Raw genomic sequence first — 22,555 nt, forward strand, 5'->3', positions numbered from 1 at the left:
AAAAACCAGCTTGGTGTATGTGGAATTGGTTAGCTGCCTCATCTCAAGAGTGAGAAGGATGGACAAATATGGTTATTCCATTTTTCCCTGACACCTTTAATTTCTATGATTTTTTGATAGTCAGAATTCACAATTACAAAATTCAAAAACAAAGCTTTTGGAAGAGAATATTTTCATGACCTCAAGGTAAAGAATGGAACAAAAAAGTTTGACCACAGAAGAGAAGATGGGTAAGTCTGACAACATGAAAATGAGGAATTTCTGTTCATGCAAAGGCACCATTAAAAAGAGTTTAGTGTCATGAGTTGTAGAAGCTGTTTGCAATGCATATCCCAATGAAGAATTCCTACAGATCTGTACATATAAGATGGACCTTCCAAAGAAAAACTAGGCAAAAATTTTGATCTGGTATTTTCTTAAAGGAATATAAAATGTCGAAAAAAAGAAAAAACATGGAAAGGAGTTCAACCACATTTAGTAATCAAGGACACAGAAATTAAACCCACTATGAGAAACCACTACACATCCAACAGACTGAAAAAAATAAAATAGAGGGTCTGATAATACCAACAGTTGGCAGGGTTGTGAAGCAACAAGAGCTCTTGGGGGAGGGATGGCTGCTGCAGCAACTATGCTGGAAAACCACTTGGCATTATCAAGTCAAATGGAAGAAATGCATCCCCCATACAACACAGCACTTCCACTTCTAAGTGTACACCCTGGAGAGATGTGTACACACATGTGGGTCAGGACACATGCATTGGTCCTAACAGCCAAAAACTTGAAACCAAAATGAGCATCAACAGAAGTGCAGTCATGTACCACATAGTGACATTTCAGTCAATCACAGGCCGCATATATGACGGTGGTCCCATAAGATTAGTACCATTATACCATATAGTGTGTAGCAGGTTATACCATCTAGGTTTGTGTAAGTACAGTCTATGATGTTTGCACAATGAGAAAATCACCTAACGCCGTAGTTCTCAGAATGTATCCCCATCACTAAGTGATGTATGGCTGTACAGAAAATCTTACTGTGGTACAATGACACAGGGGAATGCTCCAAAACAAAGGATGAATCTTAACACTGTAAAGCTGAACTCTAAGAGGCACGAGACCATAGATAAAGGAAGTTCAAAAACTAGCCAAACTAAATTATATTACTAAGGGATGTATAAACAAAAGCAACTAAGGGATTACATAAAAGTTAGCTCATGGCTACCTCTAGGAGGGAGCCCTTTGGGGGAGGTTGGGGACTGGGAAAGGACAAGGGGAGGAATTTGCCATATTTCTTAACCTGGGTGGTGGTTACACAGCTTTTCTCTTCATAATTATTCTTATACTATACAATCCAGATTCATGTACTTTTCTATATTTACATTGTATTTCAAATAAAAATGGGTAAAAAATAAGCTATTATACCTCCCTTATCTATAATAAGAGAAATGCCAATTAAAACTACATCAAAATACATTTTCATCTATCTGATATAGAAGAATCCAAAAGTCTGGTAACATATTGTATGAACAAGACTGTGAGAAAAACGCAATCTTGTTATTTTCTTATTATAATTATCATCTCATTATATTATGATGAGCTTGCTGAACATTAGTGGAGGGCAATTATGGTACATCAGCACAATGGAATTTTATGTAACTATAAAAAAGGAATGTGGACTCTAGGGTCTGATACAAAAAGAAGAATAGTGTACTTAGAATGTCACCTTTTGCATTAAAAAAGCAGGTAGGGGAATAAAGTATATATATTTGTATTTGTTTATATGCAAAACTTTGGAGGACATACAAGAACATAATAAATGATTTTCTGTGGGATGGGGAGGAACAGATGAGGAGATTTTTCATAGTTTACTCCTTTATAGTCTCTGCTATTTGAACTTTTAAGAAGGTGTTAACTTTTTAAAAAGTTAATCTAAAAACATAAGAGTACATGTATTTGATAAATACTACATATGCTATATATAAAAATATATATAGTTTAAAATATAAACTAATAATATATATTTTAAAACATACAACAGTAAAATATACACAGTATGATCCATTTTTTTGTTACTATTCAATATGCATGAACAGGGAAAAAGAAAGCCTGGAAAGATTTATTTCAAAAATCCTACAGGTATTTATTATGAGTGGTGGAATTATAGATTATTTTAATTTTCTTATTGGTTACCTACAGCTCCTACATATTTTCTAACTGTCATTCATTATTTTTGCACTACAAGTTTTCATTTTAAAGAATGAACTTACAGAATAGGTCTTACGTTCGCAAGAACTGTATCTCAATTTACTCTTAATCTCATTTCTGAGAAGTCCAGTCTGATCAAATCCTCTTTGCTCAAGAGGATGAATTATGAGTTCCACAGAGCTGACGCACTGCAGCAGTGTTCCCACTCTTCTCAGGGAGACAGAAGAAAAGACTAATATCCCCCCACATTCCCTTAGTGCAAAATCAACAGTCAAGAAAATGTTATTTCAGCCAACTGAAATCTCTCTACACAAAGAGCTGCAGGGCTCAAAACTGTGCCACGCCACCACCAGGAAGCCTCCCACCCAGCCGCGGCCCCACATACTATGTGGAAAGACATGAAGAGGGCACACCCCATCCTGGGCTCGCTCACCTCGGGGATGCAGTCCTCATGGGTCACCACGCGGACGATGTCATCCAGCGGGAGCAGAGAGTTGCACTTTATCTCTGTGTAGACGTTCTTGCCCTCTGTGCACACAGCCAAGAGCTCGACCAGGTGGATGTGGTACATGAGAGGGCTGTTCTCATCCATCCGGTCCCGTTCCGACCTCATCATCTGGATTAGAGTCTGGAAAGAGGCTCTGTCATTGTAGAACACGAGGACATCCTCTCCTGAATTAACCAGCTATAAAAAGAATAGGGCTTGTTTACACCACATGCTTGCAGGGTGGAGACATCATTAAAAAAATCTCTTTGCAGAGAAAAAGGGGTGTTCTGTTAGTATTTACCTTCCCAAACCAGTCTCACCTATATTACTAAAGTCATCTAGATTTCATTCACTGATATTACTAAACAGCTAAAAATCTTCAGCAGCATCATTTTAATCCACAGATACAGAAATACGACAGTGGTCCTAAAAAACTGTTAGAGGAAGATCAAGTCTGCATACCACCATTCATGTGTCAAGTGAAAATGTAGATTGCAAGCTTAGACTTATATTTCCAAACCTAATAATTAGGCTATGATTTTTCCTTTTAAAAATGTTTCCATCTGGGGCCAGCCCCATGGCTGAGTGGTTAAGTTTGCACGGTCCACTTCGGCGGCCCAGGGTTTCACCAGTTTGGATCCTGGGCAGGGACATGGCACTGCTCATTAGGCCATGCTGAGGTGGCATCCCACATGTCACAACTAAAAGGACCCACAACTAAAAATATACAACTGTGTACTGTGGGGATTTGGGGAGAAAAAGCAGGAAAAAAAAAGAAGATTGGCAACAGTTGTTAGCTCAGGTGCCAATCTTTAAAAAAAAAAAAAAGTTTCCATCTTCTTTTTATGCTTTAAAAGTATCCCTCTTAGAACTCTTTCATACACTGCCTTATCTCTTCACAATCACAAATTATCCACTTCTGATTAAGACATGCCCTCTTTTTAACACTCGTCAAATAGTCAAGGCATTCCTAATCATAATTTGTGCCCCAGGACTATAGCTTCTCATAAATCTACTTCAGAATAAATCAATTTCAGCACTGCATGAAACAGAAAAGATCCAAAAAGGGTCAGAAATCAAAGCAAAGATGGTCGATATGTACTTAATAACAACTAACCTTACGAACTCTAATGATGCGCCAGATTTCATGAGAAACACTTTAGAGGGATTACCTAAACTCACTGTGCCTCCAGTTTGTCTGTAAAACTGAAGACAAATATGATACCTAATTCATGGTGGTGTCATGTAGACTACATAAAAGATTATATACAAATTGCTTAAAACAGTGACCAGAGTATGGTAGGCTTCCAATAAATGTTAGCTACTACTGTCATCATTATCTCATTTAATTTGCATACCCGCTCCTTAAGTGAATACTACTGTCCCTTTGTTTTACAGAAATGCATGCTGAGAGTGTGAGAAGTCAAGTAACACATCCCAAATCACATGGGACATGTAAAGTGGTACAGCAGATATTTGCATCCCAGGCTGAGCCAACTCTTTTAATTACACTACATCACCTTCTACTGGAATCCTATATGTAGATGGGATTATAAATTCAAGTGTTAAGTGGATTTACTTAAGTTTTCATTTTTTAAAAAGGTGGAAAGATTAAACTGAGTATATGTAAAAGCCAAAGTCACAGGTGTGGCAGAGGGCCTTCCTGGTTGGATTGCATCCACGGGGCAGTGACCCCCCCCAGAGAACCAATGGGGACTTTGCCCCAGTTCCACTGGCCAGAGTCTTCTCATGAATCATCAAGCAAAAATCTTTCTAGCTACTTAATCATGTGAATAATTAAAGAAAAAGCCATATAATCCACAAGAAGGGAAACTGTTCTGGCTCACTGGGTTCTATCCACATTTAATCTCCATTCACTATATTTTGGTTCATTATTCCTGGGGGTCTTTTTTCGCCCCCTCAGAAGAATCTGGGCCAAACTTCCTTAAAACAAGTAGATTTACTGCTATGAAAAACCAGAACAGACTCTTGCCTATCTCTATAGTTTAAGTTCACAAACATGAGATCACGAACACACACATATACAATTACTTTTTGTCCCTTCATATGGCTCCAGGAGAGGATGCCAGTTCACACAGATAAGATTCAATAATTTAAAAATTTCTATGGAACACCAGATAAAGGTATATACAAATATATAGTTGTCACCTCAGCCATGACCATGTCTTGGCACTTTTTAATGAATTTCCCTTCCGCCTTGACAATCGTCTGTAAGAACTTTATGTACTGGACGTTTCGACCATGAGTCTCGATGCAGTGGACGAAGTGCTGGACGACTCTCTCATTGATCTCACTGCAGAGCTGGAAATTGTTCATGAAGATGTGCTGCATCGTTACCGCCTCCAGGATCTGGCACAAGAGGGAGGGCAGAAGCACGGGGAAATGGTCAGAAGAAGGCTAGAGGAGATGACAAAGTGAGAAAAAGAAGAGTCCACTAAAAACACAGAGAGAGAAGCATTTAAATCCATGAAGACATGTTTCTTCATTCTCACTTCTGTATTGTCTTCTTTAGTAAACTTTTTCCATCATGTATAATACATACACAGAAAAGTAAACAAATCATTAGTATTCAGCTAAATCAATTACAAAGGGAACATCAGCACCCAGATCAAGAAACAAAACAGGCCTCCCTAACGCCCCACCTCCCAATTTAACATCTATTTTGACTTCTATAACCACAGATTCATTTTGCCTGCTCTTGAACCTAGTGCATTTTTTCCATCTGGCTTTTTTTTGTTCAACATTACATTTGCCATGTTGTCATCCATGTTGTTGCATGCGTGTCTTCTGGTAAACCTAATTTACGCATTTCTGTTGGATTTATACCTAAGAGCAGAATTGCTGGGTCCCAGAGTTTAACTATGTCTGGCTTTAGAAGATACTTCTAAACAGCTTTTGAAAGATGTTAACAATTTACATTCTACATTATAGCTATTCCATATCCTTGACAATACTCAGCATTGTCAGTCTCTTAATTTCAGTCGTACCTTGTTGTACATATCTTACTTAATTTGCATTTCTCCGATGATTAATCATGTTGAGGACCTTGTCACATTTATTGGCCATTTGGATATCCTCTACTATGGAGTGTCCCATTTTAAAGTTTTTTGCCCATTTTAAAAACTGGGCTGTCTTTTTCCTGATTGACTTTTCTGTGTTTGTTATGTATTCTGGGTATGTATTCTTTGTTGGACATATTTATTACAAATGTCTTCTCCCACTCTGGTTTGCTTTTACTCACTCTTAATGGTATCATTTGTGAACAGAAGTTCTTAACTTTAAAGAAGTCCAATTTATTGATATTTTCTTTTATGATGAGTGCTCTTTGCATACTTTGTAACACAACTTTGCTTACCATAAGGCCATGAAGACATTCTTATGCTATCTTCTAGAGTTATTGAGTTTTATGTTTGGTGTAATGCAGGGGGCTTTAACGTTTTATCTTTTGCCTTTTCTTTCTCTTAATATGACAAAGAGGGAATATTACCCTACAACGCAGCAGTCCTTTTTGGGAAAGCTCTTGCAATACAAATGAGTGAGTGTACATGTGCACATATGTACAAGGATGTCTTTTGCAACATTGCTTACAAAGCCAAAAGTTAGACATTGCCTAATTGTCTATTAATATAGGAATGATTTTTTAAAAGTTACATTCTGTGGAATGCCATGTGGCTATCAAAACAAAAGAAAACTATAAACCTCTGACATGCAAAGGCAGCCATGATGTGTTAAGTGGAAAACAATGTGTAGAGTGTGCCACCATTTTTTGTTAAAAAATGCACAATATATATTTTAAAAACATATTTAACAAACTAAAATGTAACATGGCTATGTTTTATATGAATATATTACATATTTGTATTAACAAAGAAAAATTTATGCATGATATCAGAACCCCTAACGTGGGGGTTCAGGAGGATGTGGCTGGAGAGTGAGAATGAGCACTTCTCTATTGCTGAAGTTTGACATAATGAGGAATGTTATTGGGAAAAAATGTGAGTATATTCTACCTTGACCCTATTAACCTCCTACCCCTCCCCTGCCTTCTCCCCTCAAAACATGGGGAGTATCTATGTCCTCCTGAGAGTTGATCAGAATGTTCCCCCTTGGAATGAACGTTGCATTAGAACAGGTCCCAGGGGCCATAACAGCAAAAGAACAACCAGTTCCTCTTACGCTTCCCCACCCTCCTCCTTGCACAGATTTCCAGACAGGCCTCAAGTCTTACCCCCGGGTTGAGAAACAGGTTTATGTGTTTGTGTAGCAAAGCTTGATTCTGCTGGTTGCCTGCACAGAAATTCTGCAGAAATTCATGAGCCAGCCTCATTATCTCCTGCATCTTGGTATCTTCGGCCTGTGTGGGAGGAGACAGACAAAAAACAGGTTGACAACAGGGCTATGCTGCAGACAAGAGAAAGCACTGATTTCTAGGCCCAAAGACCCGGTGCCACGACACTCCCACCACCTCCTACTAATGTGGGGTCTGGAGGTGTTGGCTGAGGGCCTGCTGTGTGAAAATATTGAGGTACTGCACTTCTCACCCTGAAAACAAGCCAGTAACTTGTTCATAACTCATCGACGAAAATGAATTCTCTCCTACTAACCTTGGGCAGAAACGAAAAGATTTTACTGAGGCAATACAGAGCAATACAGAGCGAAAGTTAAGAGAAAGTCTGTGGGATTCCATTGTGTAGCATTGGCTGGAACTTCTTAACCCCGCACTTCTGAAGACTGGGACTGACAGGGGCCGACTCCACCATGGAGGGGAGTCCACATTTCACCAGCTCTCAGGCTCACCTTTTAACCTATGGAGGCACTAACTTTTGGGGTAGATAGCATGACAGAGTGGAGCTCTCTTTAGATTATCAGTTAGGGCAAATATATCTGCCATGACTCCTTTCCCTGTCACCTCAGGCACATTATTTAACATAAAACTTAGTTTTCCCATCTACAAAATGGGGATAATACCTACCCCAGACATTTCACATGGTTGATCATGTGATTCTCATTTCACATATTAAAAACATACACTCAGTATTTGTAAAGAGTTAGATGCCTTGTGATAAGACAATTACATAAAACCTACTGCCATTTTGCCCAATTCTAAACAAGCAAACATTTAAGGCAGTAGAAACAAAATGAGGATCCCAAAACAGAAATCATCCCTCACATTCATATAGCCCACAATAGTCTTCCTAAGTCTTCTAACATACATCACCTCATTTCGGAGGCCAGAGAGCGTAAGTTAGCAATGCAGGCCCTGAAATAGACTGCCTAGCTCTTCTCCCAGATCCACAACTTCCTAGCTGTGTGACCTTGGGCAAATTACTCAACCTTCCTGAGCCCTGGTTTCCTAATAAATGGAGATAATAAAAGTGCACACTTCATATGGTTGTTAAGAAGATTAAATGAGAAAATTCATGTCAAATGCTTAGTAATTACTCAAGAAATGTTAGCTATCGGTTCTGATCTAAACCAAGGGTCAGCAAACTTTTTCTTAAAGGGCTAGATAAATACTTTAGGCTTTGTGAGTCAAGAAGCAAAAGAGAGGACATTATGCAGGTGCTTCTATAACCACTAAAAATATAACTATTTAAAAAGGTAACAACCATTCTTAGCTCATATGCTGTACAAAAACAGGTGGTCGGCTGGGTTTGGTCCACATCTTGGGTTTGCCCACCCTGGTCTAGACAATAACCCTGTGAGCTGGGCCATCCAGGCAAGTGACTGAACCTCTGTGGCCACAGTTTTCTTATCTGAAATGGGGCTCTTAGTAGTAATGCCCATCTCATCTGGGTGTCTTGGGGATTCAAAGAGCTAATGAGCGTAAAGGCCTTAGCCCAGGGGCTGGCACTCTGCCAGCATTGGCAGCGACGCTTCAGCAGGCAGCTCTTCACACGTAAGTCTCTCTGGCAGTCACTGGTGAACTCAGGAGACCTGAGTCTATGCCCTTGGACTCTAAACGTCCCCCAGCCTCAGTCTACTCATCTGTCACCTGGGAACAACACAACTGCCACACTGGGTTTTAGAGGCTTCAATGGATGTTTTCAAAAATACCTTTTTAGGCCACATAGATGCAAAGCACTGTTACCCCACTTCCCTAAATCCTGTCACTATCAACGACAAAGGCTACCATGAAAAATGGGGACAAAGTTTAACTTCTAACAACAGAAAAGATGACTTAGAGCAAAAAAAAAATTTGGATCTGATAGATCCAAATACTTAACCAGATGACAGCATACTAGTAAGGACCTCAAAAGAGAGCAAGTCTCACATTCTCACATGCATTTAGTAATCTGTTGAGCTGAAATTGCTGGAATAGCAATGTAGACGACACTGGTACGGCACAAGCCAGGTGTGGATATAGCCCCCTCTATGGGACCTCCACATACAGACCAAGCCGTCCTATCCAATGTGGCATGAGAGTAAGGGGAGAATAAATGGACTCTTCCTTTTTTCTAGAATCTTCAAATTGGAGAAGGGTTATGGGTGATTTTATTTTTCTGATGCTGTTTGTTTCATGTAAATTACCTAAAATCGCTTTATAGTTACAATCGCCACAGCAGCTTCATTTCTTCACCAACAATATCCAAATGTGAAGGGTTTGGGGGAACCCAGGGACCCGCCACACCCTCGGGGGCATCAGCCCAGTGTGAGGGAGCCGCTCACCTTCTCGTAGGGAATCTGCAGCAGCTCCAGCACCACAGCGTGTGCGCCCATGTTCCGGAGCAGGCGTTGCTGCTGCTTCCTGCTCTTCCTCACAGAGGCGCTCTCTTGAACACAGAGTTTGCTGAGCCGAATCAAAATCTGGTAGAAACAAAGAATCAAAATTTGTGCCCTTGGACCCACATCTCAGCTCTGAGCATTTAACATACAGCCTGGTGACTGTAGATGATAACACTATTTTGTATTATATACTTGAAATTTGCTGAGACTAGATCTTAAGCATTCTCCCCTGAAAGCTAACTATATGAGCGATGGATGTGTTAATTAACTTGATTGTTGCAATCATCTCACAATGTATACATATATCAAATCATCACATTGTACACTCTAAATATCTTAGTTTTGCCAATTATATCTCAATAAACCTGGAAAAAAATTCTTAAAAAAGGAAAGAAAGAAATCAACCTCAAAAAACTAGGAAATACAATTGGAAAAAGCTTGCAGGGGGCAGTGGTGGGCAGTGAGGCAAAAGGGATCACAATACATTAAAAACCTAAAATGAAGGAAATTTTTCTAATATTTGTATCCCTGTTGATTGCATCAAACTAAATCCATGTATGGCTAAGAACATGTCCTCCAGAATAACCAGTGGATTATGGCTTCAACAGCAAGTGGGGTAGTTTCAGACAGATCGTTAATAATGGTATGACTCAGTATTATTGCCAAGGACTTGGGAAGAGTTTGCTCTGGGATAAAAAACAACGCTCCCAACCTCCCAACTTTGAATCACCCATGCAAAGATTTCTAAAGATCCACAGCTCTCACTGGTGGACACTACGTGCCAGTCACCTAGATAAGTCCTTGATAATTTTATTGCTTAATCTTTCATTCAACTGTAAACCTTAAGAAGTACAGGTGCTGGCTGCACCTATAAAAGGTGATGAAACAGGACACAGAAATAATAGGTGGGGCTGAGCTGTTTTCAAATCCAGTTCTGACACTGAAACACATGTGCTTAAGCTTTGGGTTCTACTTTCTCCTTGTTAAAACTTCACATGAAGAAAAAAGCTAAAGTGTTTGCACCTTCAACTTGACTATCACAGACCAAAGCTCCTTAGAGAAGCAATAAAGAAGGAAAAAAAAAAGGCAGGAGGGGGACTTACCTCTTTTACTACCCTGTAGTTGTAGCTGCTGGTGCTTTCATGCTTTTGCGACTTGTTATTCCCTTCCTAGGGATCAAAATGAAAATGAGTGTGGTTTGTACAATTCTTGGCCTCCTTTACAAAAGAATGGAAGTTTTGCAGTATTTTCCAACAGTCGTGCTGGGTTTACGCCCGAGGCATTTACTTGCTCACACTCAACTCCCTTCTGGTTGACAATATTTCACTGATGTGGGAGAGGATGGTGGACCAGGCCACACCTGGAGAGCAGGTTCTTTCCCACATGGGTCCACAAGGGAAACCTGTGCTAATTCACTCAACAACAAAGTGTATTCCAAATGCTCCAAGATGGCATGGAGATACAGCTGAACTCTAGTTTGTAGCTTATTTCCTAGGAGAACGGCTGTTACTCTGGCTACATAACAAGCAGATCTCTTGAGAATAAGTCCCATGCATTTACATCTAAAACCAGAGGCGGATGTTCACTTGTTTTGAGGAGCCCATCCACCTCCCCTGGCAGTGTAACTTGTGTTTCACGCACCTCTGTTTTCTTATGTTCGTTTTCACCAGATGCACCATCCATGGCCTCATCGGGGCCCTGCCCTTTGTACACCCAAAGCTCTGACTTTTCCACGATGGATCTCAGTTGATCCAAGTCTTGTTTTATCTGTTTGTAGTTGTCGACATCTTGGCTGGTGACAAGTAGTTGAACCTGAATGAATACAATCCATTAGTGGCACACAACAGCCTCTTGGACACACAACACACACACACAGGGCAAGGTTAGCTACCTGTTTGAAGGCCTGCAGGACCTCCTGCCTCTGACTGAAGTGCCGAAAGAGGAGCTGCAGGGCCCCCGACACCAGGGGTGGGTAGTCGTGCATCGTCAAATGGAGCAGGACTCGGAGGAAGGTTCTGCCGCCATGATCGTCCAAGTCCAGTGGGGTGTTCTCCTCACTAAAGGAGCACATGGGAGGGGAAAGGTCCAATGAACTGCAGACACCCTTCTCTCATGCACCTTGGGCCCAGACACTCCTCAACTAGTTAGATTGCCAACAGGGTAGTCACCTCGGGTGACGTGACTTTTAATTAGCTCCTTTAACAATACAATCTTGTTTTATCTCAACTATATTGTGAAGTGAGGGGACAATCAAGATGTCACAATTGCTCAGTTTTAAACCAAAGTCCCTGCTCTCCCACAGTGACAGGACTGACTTTGCAACCAGACTCCTGACTCGTAGATGAGGGTGTTCTTTTGCTTGGCCCCTTCTGTGGTCTGAGAACGGCACTCCATTGTTTTTCTCCGAAGTTATTAGTTTATTTTTTATTTAAGATGCTGTAACTCAATGCCTACCAAACTAGCTTTGAAGTTTGAAGCTAGTGAACGACTAGCTTTTTTTATTTCCAGTTTGTAGCCAACTGATGCCTTACTCTATACCACGTCCACTGACAATGCACTTGGATGTCGAAGTGGTGTCAAATTGCCATAAACATATCCAAATGCTTATTCGGGGGTTCTCTATTTATCTTGTCACAAACTGGTAGCAAGCAGTTCAGTCTTGCAGACCGCACTTTGAGGAGTGTTGCCATGAACCATTACAACTCAGTGTTCTTCACAGTGGGGTTAATCAGCCTATTGTCAGGGGTTATCTCAACATCTATGATAACTTGGCTGTGTGCTATTTAAATAACCAGAAAATTAACAAGTATGCCCTGAATCAAATGGCAGGCCACCACATAACTGGGCACTGCCACTCAACTATTGTGTCAGTAACTGCATTGTGTTTACAATAAAATGAATGCCAAATGGTGAGAACCTCACAGTTGCAGGCCAGCAAGAAAAGGACAGAGAGGGCTTAACATGCAACTGTGTTCATTCTGTGTGCTCCAAAGAGGTGTGAGGACGGCTCACTGCTGTTCAGTATAAGGAAAGATGAGCCACCACACGGCACACAGAAGTGTCATTATGCTGAACTCAAAATATCCTGTGTATCTTTCAGAAAAACAGCATCTTCCATCATAGTAAATAATGTTGCTAATTTAAATTTCACAGGCTTTATCTTAAGCGTTGAGGTAGACTGTTAACATTGCTGGATGCCAAAAAAGTGGGCCCTCCTGGTATATACACCTTTATGGAGGCTCCTCCCACACTGACCCTGGCCTCAGCCATATGATTTGCCTTGACCAAAAGGACAAGAGCAACGTGATGCAAGCAGAGGCTTGATTAATGCTTGCACATTATTGGCCTATCCTCTTGGGACCTTTGCACTTAAAGCCAGTCACTAGGCCATAAAGAAGCTCAGTCATGTGCAGAGAGAGAGAGAGGTCCCAGCCTTTCAAGTAACCCACCAAGCAGCAGAAACGTAAGTAAAGCAACTTGGATGTGCCAGCCCCAGGCACCAGCTCACTGCACCCGGACAATAGACTCAACAGTGACCAGCAAGAACCACCAGCTTAGCCCCAGTGAACCCATAGAACTGTGAGAGGCAATACAATTGTTGTTATTTTAATCCATTAAGTGTTTGAAGTAGTTTGTTACACAGTAATAGATAACTAAGTGTGTACCTTATAAGAACTCTGTGCATAGGGTGTTTATACTAAGTTTGTAGGTATTTGAGTTTTATAGGTATTTAAGTCTCATAATAATGTTCTAAGCCAACATTGAGCAATCTGATCTTGTAAAAAGGGATTCATACATTAACCTGACATTAGGGACAATGAAAGAAGAGCACATGTGTTGCTGTTATTGTTGCATGGCCTCTAAAGAGCTCATGGATAAAAGTATCAGGCTATCAGTAGCAGAAGTACATGATCTTACTAACCTCACTATTTTGAGCCCTCTCTTTCTTTTGACCCTATTTCCTCACTTAAAAAAAAATCTTGTAATGTGTATATTTTGGGAAACCTCCTTAAATCCTTTCTGTTGTAAGCAGGAAACACACAGACACACACACACGAACCCAACTAAGATGGTTCTGACCTGAAAACTAAGAGTTCAAAGAGAGCACTAAACAACCTAAACCCAAAGACTAGACCTTTCCTGGTACAGTGAAGGAAAAGCCTTTGAGAGCTAGAAAAGAACAGCCTTCCAAATCGTAGAACCATCTACAAAATAGAAACTGAAAATATACTTTCCTTCCTCCAAAGATGCCTTCTGCTTGCTCTTCAATGTGTTCAAAGTCAAGAGCACCTAAAAAGTTACAGAACGTAATATCAGATGCAGGACGTTCTCAAAATACGCTGCTGGTGAACTTCCTCTAAATAGCCCTACCCTTGGCCCACGGGTTAACCTCAAGTCTTCCAGAACCATATACTGCAAAGCTCTGAAGCCATATCAACTCAGACCACACTATTCAATGGCTCTGGTACACAGTGTTTCATACGTCTGCTGGCTTTCTACTTCCTGCATGATCCCATGTTATAACAGAGAGATGACCTCATCCCATGGACGCTCAGGCCTCGGTAGGCGGGATTATTCCTACCACCACCCTTGCCTTATCCTTCACACTATTTCCTGGGCAGGGAAAAACTTCCACCAGGAGTAAAAGCTGCTAAGGGACAATAAGTTTTCTTAGAGGGTTTTGTTTTGTTTGTTTTGTGGGTTGTGGCGTTTTTCTGTGGGTTTTTTTGGCATTTCATATAACCACAACAGTAGGACCCTCAGCTGTCTTATGAGGAAGACACTCCAAGATGGAAGGAAACAAGATCTATCCCAGAAGGGATCTGGGCTCTTATAATTATTTCTCTGCCGAAAAAGGATAACTCTCAGGACCTCATTTTAAAATATCATAATCCTCGAAAACATTCCCATTTGACCTTTTTTCTAGAAGGCACCCTTTGGACTCCCAGTTTTCATTAGACCCAGATCCCATTCTATGGCTGAAATCCCATCCTGGAATCACTAACCTGGTACATTACTTGGCCCTTCTTGGCTGCTGTTTCCAGAGGAAGTTTCTGAAGTCTGGGAATTGCTTTCATCAAACTCGCGTTTAAATATACACAGGAGGCAGGAGATCCTATAATCCAACCTCACATTCAAAATAAACTAAAGATTCAAGTGGAAATGGAAACAGATTGGTTATATTAGCATACCACCTGTAACACTTTGCCAAGCCACTGCACTCTAGTTGGTGCTGGTATACGCTGCATCAATTACCTTAGGCACTAAGTGAGCCAAATATTTGGCTTAGATTTCAATAGTCACTTTAACAACAGACTTCCATGGGGTATATCAAGTCTGCCCTCAGCACCTTAGCTTCTAGTGTAAACTTCAGCATCCTGGCAATTAATTTAATAACTGCAGCAATAAATCACTACTCCATCCTCTATAAAACATCACTTTATTTCAGTAAGTATTGAATGCCAACTCTTGGCCTTAAGAAGAGTGAAGTTGCTTACTTTTTTTTCCCCCCTTTTTACTGTGGTAACATTGGTTTATAACATTATATAAATTTCAGGTATACATCATTATATTTCAATTCCTATGTAGATTATAACATGTTCACCACCCAAAGCTGGCTGTTTTTAAGAGAACTGACAGAGAAAAGACAGTGTTTTTACTACTGAAAATTAGCTTAATTCATATTTTCTATTTCTGATTGTTTCCTTTGATTTAGCTGCAAACTCTTAGGCTCCCTCTTCTTTCACTTCCTATATTTCCTCATCCTCTACTTCAACACAAAGTCACTTTTCCCATGATTGTTGCTAGAGCCATAAGAAAGATCAACCAGCTGGCGTTATCTGAGGGCCTTACTGACATTCTCCCTTCTATTCTCCCCTCATCTCTGCCTTGCCCTCTTGGTTACCTTACTTAATCCCAGGGCGATCACCTCTCCCAGTTTGAGACAGATCCTCAGCTTGCTCTCCAAGCTCTTGGCCTATGTCACCTACTGACTGATGGACATCCCATTTGGTGTCTTCCCAGAGCTTTAAACTCAGTATTGTACAAAACTAACAATATCAGTCCTGCCTGGGTTCTCTCAACCTCAGGATTATTGGCTCCTCCTTCCTTGATACACACATCTAATCAGGGACTAAGTCTTGATGGTTCTACCTCCAACACTTCTCATGGATCTCTTCCCCACTGACGCTTACCCCTGCTCATGTCCTCATTATCTCCTGCCTTGGCCATTACAGAATCAGATCTACCATATCCACCTCCCAAACATGCTTATTTTTATGTTAGCCTTCTCCTTGAAAATTCTCAAAGGCTCACTACAGAGTAAAGTCCTAACACTTTAGGCACCCAGAGCTCTCTAGAACATGGCCTGGTCCTCCTCTCCAACCTCATTTCTGACAACTTCCCTTCAACACACTCTGTTTGCCTGCCAAAGAAGAACTGCTTACTGACTGCGTGCCATGATGCCCTGGTTCAAGCTGCTCCGTCCACCTGAGAATGTCCCTTTGTTTCTATATGATAAATCCCATCTATGCCTAAATACTCAGATGAAATCCTACCTCCTCTGTAAAACTTGCTCTGGTCCTTACTGAATCGGATCACACAACCCACAACTGCATCTCAGAAGAACACTTTTTTGGTGGTTTAATTTCCATGTGCACACAGCTTCATAGCACCTTATTTTCCTATTAAACTATAAACCTCTAGCGGATATAGCCCCTGTCAGAATCATCTGGGCAATCCTCACAGTGCCCAGCAAAATGCCTCGCATATGGTAGGAGGTCAATTGTAGGGGGTCAATGAGTATTTGTTGAAAGAATAAATCCATCAACCAGTTGTCCTCAGATTACTATAGGGAGTGGACCTCAAGATGCAAACAAGTTTTGCATCACGTCACTTCTGATAAACATTGATGATACTAACATACTTGGGATGCATAAGCAGTAGCTTAAGAAATCCTCTCCTTTTGGTCAGGCACAAATTCAGTAAGGTTTCTGCTTTACTTATGTCATTCTTTACTGTCGTAAGTAAATTACTTTCAGGACTCCCACTGATGCCTTCAAACCATTGGTAAAATGTGATTTCAGACTCAAAAAAGATCTTTAAGTCTATAAACACTTATAAATGTCTACTACATGTTATGGAGTTGAGATTAGGCAGCACGGGATAAAAGAGAAATGTGATAACAGGATGCTTTCCATTAAGGAGATGATTTTGTTGATGAATAAAAATTATCCACATAGAGAGGAAAGAGGAAAATCCAGGTTGTTGGGAGGCTAGGAGGGTTCTCATCACTAAGACCAAGCCCTCTCCCTTAGACTGGCTCCCACCCCCTCTTGCAAGGACTTTGCTCCTACGATTATCCTCTCTCTCCTATGTCAGTAAGTTTTCTCTCTCTACACGATCATTCCCATTCAGCATACAAACTGGCTATAATCTCCCAACTTAAAAAATACTGCAACAAAAACAAAACCTTCCTATTACCAAAAATCACCCTCTAGCCACCTCTCTCCACTTCTCTGTGCATCTTTACAGCAAATCCCTTCAAAAGAGTTGCATTTACTACCCCCCACTCATGTTCTCCCATTTATTCTTGAACCCAACCTGTTTCCAAACTTGCCAAGTATGCTCCCACCTCAAGGTCTTTGCATCTGCTGTTCCCTCTGTCTTGGAGACCCTTTTCCTAGATATCCATATACTCGCTTTCTCACTTCATTCAGGTCTCTGATCACATCATCTTACTGGGGAGACCTTCTCTGACAACCCCAGCAAACCCAATATCCCTGGCCCCTACCCCTAATGGGCTCCAAATCATCCTGACCCTCCTTTACACTTTAACATCCTTGGCACTTCTCATTATCCGACCAGAGTATGTACACTTTTTTTAAATATGCGAATGCCTCCTATCAAAATGTAAGCTTTTTAGAAGCAGGAATTTAATTTATTTTGTTCATTGCTGGATGTCCAATGCTTAAAAGTACTTGGCACAGCATCAATAAATATTTGTTGAATGAATGAATCAAAAAGGAGGGAGGGAGGCAGACATCGCAAAGTTAATAGAAACTTGAACTGAGTTATGGACAATAGGCAGAGAATTCAGCTGTACACAGCAGCATAAGTGAGTGAATTCTAAGCAAAGGGAACAGCATGGGTGAAGACACAGAGGCCAAGGATTCCATAGAGCTAAGGTAACCACGGGAAGTTTTGGCATGGCTAGAGGGATAAGAGCACGCTGGGGAGGGAGAGGAGGTGACAGCAGAGGGATGAAGAGGGCCAGTTCAGAAATGGTGCTTGAGGCTGAGCTAAGAATTTACCTCCATTCACTTCCTAGATAGCCTAGGGCTCCATCAAAGCAGAGACACTGGATCTAAATGGTATCCCTATGAAGCACACTCCTGCCCCCTACCTCTGGCTGATGGTTACCTGGAGTATTTCAATGATCTTCAACTTGGTGTCCATGACCATGATGTCCTCCTTCTCTGGCTCTGCCTGCTTCACATTGCCTTCAGGGGCGGCAGCCATAGGAGTCATGGGCAAAAAGCCTCCTCCCCGGAGCACCACCTGGGTCATCAGCTCTCCAACCCCATGGATGGACCGCATGACGTTACTGCCTGGAAAGGGCCAGGACGGACTTCCATCACGACAACATCCCTACAGAGCGCTCTGAGACACCTGACAAGGGGCACAGGCTCTTTGAGACAGATTATTTAACAGGCTCCTGTTCTGATCCATTTTCAGGACCTGAGGAACCTGAAAAGTTTAATACCAAAAATTTGGAGCTTCACGGAGAAGCAGAAAGAGTGTGGGCTTTGAAGTCCCCAAAAGAGCACTTTTGTATATTAATTCACCTACCAAATTTTATTGGTCACCTACTATGTGCTTGTTGCTGTGCACAGAACTAGGGATACAGACGTTAATAAGACACAAATCTGGTGCTGCTACCAAGAGCCACTTGATCTTGGGTACAAGATGTTACCTTTGAGGCTCAGTTTTTCATCTATAAAATGAGAATAAAGCTGCTCAAGGACAGGATTAAATGGTAAAATGAGCAAGATCTAGCAGATAGCAAGAGGTAAGTAAATGTGCTTTATCCATTCAAGCTGCAGAGACCAGTTAAACAATAATCCATTCCTGAGTACCTAATATGTGCCTACTCTGGCCCTAAAAATGAGGAAAAAACAAGCATACAAAGGCAGATTGTTCCATACACAAATTGGAAATAGGATACCCAGATACAAGCCTGGATTTTATTTCATCATACACTAATACTATCATTGAGGGCCTCATGACACATCAACAACAATGACAAGACATGTATTTTTGAGACAGGCATTCAGGATATTAGGTGACTTTCAAAAGGTTCAGCAAAATATACACACAGACTCATACTTGAATATAAAGGAAGTATGGCAAATGTTAATCATCATTGACCCTAAGTTGTAGGTATATGGGTGTCCACTGCACTTTTCTTCCAGCTTTTCTTTACATTTGAAAAAGTCCCTAATGAAAAGTTGGGTAGGAAACGACAGGACATCACACGGTAAAGTATGACAAGAGGAGTAACAGGAGAGGCTGGAGGGCGTGTGCTGGATGTGTGGGTAACATCAGGTCTCACTTTTCAGCTTCTCCACATCATTCTCACCTTTATTCTCTTCTCCTTTTGCCATCTTGCTAATGGGGAAGATTGTCGTCACGTGTACACAGTCCAGTATGGCCAGGAGGATTTTGGTTAATCGTAGGAGGTCAGAGAAGTTGTAGAAACCAAAGTAGATGAGATTTCTAGCTAAATTTACAACCTATTGTATTAAAAAAAAAAAAAAAAAAGCAAGATGGTGTTAAATACACTGTATCCTTCAGTTCTATTTCATGTTGACTAGTTTACAAATGACTGATTCTGATCTTCCTTATGGTAACAGAAGGCATATATTTTGCTTGCAATTTCTGATCAAATTTCATTTTGAAATTTGAAGATAAGAAAAATAAGAAACGAAAACCTGCAAAGCTACTGATCTGCTTTGATGACTAGATAATAAAAAACTGACCTAACCATTTAGTCTGTGCAGCTTCCCAGAGATAATACAGGGCAAGCCAAGTTATACCCAACAAAGACACAGAGAGCAACACTGTAATCCTCAGAAACATAACTCCTCAAAAGGAAAAGTGGTCTCGAAGAGAGACATTTGACTCAAAGGTAATAAGAATTTATGTCCCTCCAGTGATTAATCTCTGACAGGTCCCAAGCACAGCCTGTTTCTTTCCTGTCATTTTTAATATAAAGTACAGAGTATACGTAATCTTCTAGCGTTTTACACAATTCAATTCACCCTGAGTATTTCTTCTAAGAGCATAACCACATTAAGCCAACTGACTGGTATCAATTCTATTTTATTCTGGAACAAAACTGAGCTAAATTCCTTTTTCTTACAAAACCAGAACATTGTGATAAAAATCACCATGTACTGAAATATTTTATATTAACCCCATAGGAAAACGACCCATGAAAAGCAGACAGAACTCATAAATCATTTCATCATGAGTTACCTCAAATGTAAGCTTATTTTTCTCCTTATCAGAGAAAGGAAACCTCTGACAAACGACGTCTCTTAAATACTCCTCCACAAATTCCATGGTCTGAGCGAACCTCTCTTTAATTTCATCTTTGGAAGTTCCACTATTATCATAACTAAAAGGAAGGAGGAAAGAAAAGGAAGTCAAATTTCAAGTTCCCTCCGGCGAGGTCTTCCTCACTGCTCAGGCTCAAAAGCTAACACCTCCCTCCCAACACTTCCTATCCCCCCGTTTCCCTACTTTAGTTTTCCTTCCTTAACACCTATCATCAAGATATATTTTAGTGACTTATCTTGTTTATTGTCTATCTTTCCCCACTAGTGCAGAGATAGTTTTCTGGTTTGTTTACTGACATATCCCTTAAGCCTAGCACAGAGCAGACACTTAAATATTTGTGGAATGAAAGAAAGAGATAAACAAGATATAAAAATACAATCATGCCATCTCTTATGTTCTTGAGGAAAGAAATAATATTTTCCATCCACTTTATTTTAAGCTCAAAGAAAAAAATAATCTCATCTTTCTTCTCTGATTTAACTAGACTTAACCTGATCATAAGTGGTTTGTCTACTGTTACACAGAACATTATAAATAAGAGGTTTTAAACGACACAAGGTCTTGACAGGGAGAAGGAGCCAGGCTCACTCATCGATGGCGATCTCAGAGGGAATCTCGGACCAGAGGCGGGCATATTTCACGGGAGTGACTTGCTCCTGGGGATCTCGGTCCACGTGCATATGAAGCATAAGACGACAGAAGGATGCCCTCAGGTCGTAGGGTAGGTTCTCATCAGACATGCAGCGGAGAATGAGATCTACATCCAGCTGGCCTGATATTTCATTAATGGCGAGGTACTGGCGGTCCAGACACATTCGAGCAAAAAGGTTCAGCTGATACCTGGAGAAGAGAAATGTTACATAAAGCTCACTCTCTAGAAATCATTGAGGATGAACAGAAACTCATAGCAGGATAGTCTAAGTGGCCTCGACTTTCATAGGAGTGATATTTGGCCATCTGAACTTACACATCAACACCCTTAAAGAGCTTTTGTACACCAAACTTCAGCTTTCGTTCCGAGCAGAGACAGGAACAGTTCAAGCTACGCCAACAGTCACACATGCCTATCCTGCTGTTAAAATGATTATGTGACTACTTGATTCCATTTTGCCCTTGATGTATTATAAGTGGGGGAAAACTATTAAGCCAAGAATGTTGTCTATTTCTTCACATTAAAGACTAAGTAGGAAATGTTAAAGATATCATTCATACTGCCTTTAATGAGAAATTTTATAATACTTTTGGTATCTTATCTCATATGAGTCTACTCTTGACTTTTACACATTTGTGAAAACCATGGTGTAAAAAGGAGAGGCTCCTCAAAATGTCTTATGCTTTCTTCCTCATCCAATTAGACATGATCTTTGTAACTTCTGGTTGGTGAACTTGGCCAGCGAAGCACTCTTTCTCATTCATTCTTGGGGAGCAGACTCATCAAGCATTAAACAAGTAAACACACTTATAACGTGAAATAAGAAAGCTATAGCTTCCAAAGGGGCAAATAGTGGCTTTGATTTAAAGCCCTATTTATTACCAATAACCATGAGTTGAAAATATTCTCAACCTCACCAGATATCAGTGAAATGTAAATTAAAATATGATTCTATTTCATGCTCATAAGAGAAACAAAAATTAAAAAGCATCCCAACATTCAGAGTTAGCAAAGACAAAGAGAAACAAAAGTTCTCATTTACAACTGGTGGGAGTATGCACCAGAGTATCCAATTCAGGATTGCTTAGTAAAGTTTAAAATATGCATTCTCTCCAACTGAATAATTCCACTCCTGGTGTGGAATGGAAACTCTTACACAGGTGCACAAATTTGAACAAGGATGTTTCCTGACATGAAGAACTAAATTACGGCATACAATGAAATCAAAGAGCAAAGAAAATGTGGCACATTAATAAAATAGAATACCATTCAAGTCTAAATTAAAGAAATGGATCTCCCTCCATTAGCATGAATACACTTTAGAAAGAATACTGAATAAATAAGGCAGGTTTCAGAATGGAACTTAAGAATATGGTACCATCTACATAAAACTTTAAGGACAAATAAATTACTACATATTATTTATGAATGTATACAAATGTAGTAAAATACAAATGCACAGAGTGTGTGGAAGGATACACCCCACGTGAATGAACTGGAGAGACTAGAACACAAGAGGTAACAAAAGGTATGTAACCGCAAAGTTTTATTTATTTTATTAAAAAATGCTGTAAGCACTTTTCCATCATTTCTTCCCTTTGCTTCTCAAGTATTTTTTGGCACTCTTCCTTCTGTTCCTTTCCATTCCGTTCCCTTGAGATGGCAGGGCCAGTAGGCCTTAGTGCTAGGACCGAGGAGATACTGGGGATGGAGGAGGCAACCGGCAGAGGCGGAGACTGAGCAAACAGGTAAACATACAGGGGATAAAGCCAGCTGGGCTTCTCATCATCAGAGAAGGGAGTTACAAATATGGAAAGGGTGAAGATCAGAATAATCCA

General features: G+C 40.5%; 1 protein-coding gene across 13 annotated transcripts in view; it reads right to left on the minus strand.

Annotated features, from left to right (window-relative positions):
* ITPR1 (inositol 1,4,5-trisphosphate receptor type 1) overlaps window positions 1-22,555 on the minus strand; it is a 319,039-nt gene that overhangs the window by 140,360 nt on the left and 156,124 nt on the right. For 8 of the 13 annotated variants that reach the window (XM_070576706.1, XM_070576704.1, XM_070576711.1 and 5 more), the window contains 13 exons: window positions 20,654-20,905; window positions 19,982-20,123; window positions 19,083-19,236; window positions 17,864-18,051; window positions 14,449-14,587; window positions 13,678-13,732; window positions 11,334-11,499; window positions 11,084-11,254; window positions 10,546-10,611; window positions 9,386-9,523; window positions 6,945-7,070; window positions 4,865-5,065; window positions 2,642-2,893 (listed from right to left, as the gene is read on the minus strand). In XM_070576706.1, the coding sequence (XP_070432807.1) occupies window positions 2,642-2,893; window positions 4,865-5,065; window positions 6,945-7,070; window positions 9,386-9,523; window positions 10,546-10,611; window positions 11,084-11,254; window positions 11,334-11,499; window positions 13,678-13,732; window positions 14,449-14,587; window positions 17,864-18,051; window positions 19,083-19,236; window positions 19,982-20,123; window positions 20,654-20,905 (2,050 nt within the window). Of the gene's footprint in view, window positions 1-2,641; window positions 2,894-4,864; window positions 5,066-6,944; window positions 7,071-9,385; window positions 9,524-10,545; window positions 10,612-11,083; window positions 11,255-11,333; window positions 11,500-13,673; window positions 13,733-14,448; window positions 14,588-17,863; window positions 18,052-19,082; window positions 19,237-19,981; window positions 20,124-20,653; window positions 20,906-22,555 lie in introns of all 13 variants that reach the window. The other 5 variants (XM_070576710.1, XM_070576705.1, XM_070576708.1 and 2 more) reach the window with 1 other exon arrangement.

Source organism: Equus przewalskii, chromosome 15, assembly GCF_037783145.1.
Source record: "Equus przewalskii isolate Varuska chromosome 15, EquPr2, whole genome shotgun sequence".
NCBI lineage: Eukaryota > Metazoa > Chordata > Mammalia > Perissodactyla > Equidae > Equus > Equus przewalskii.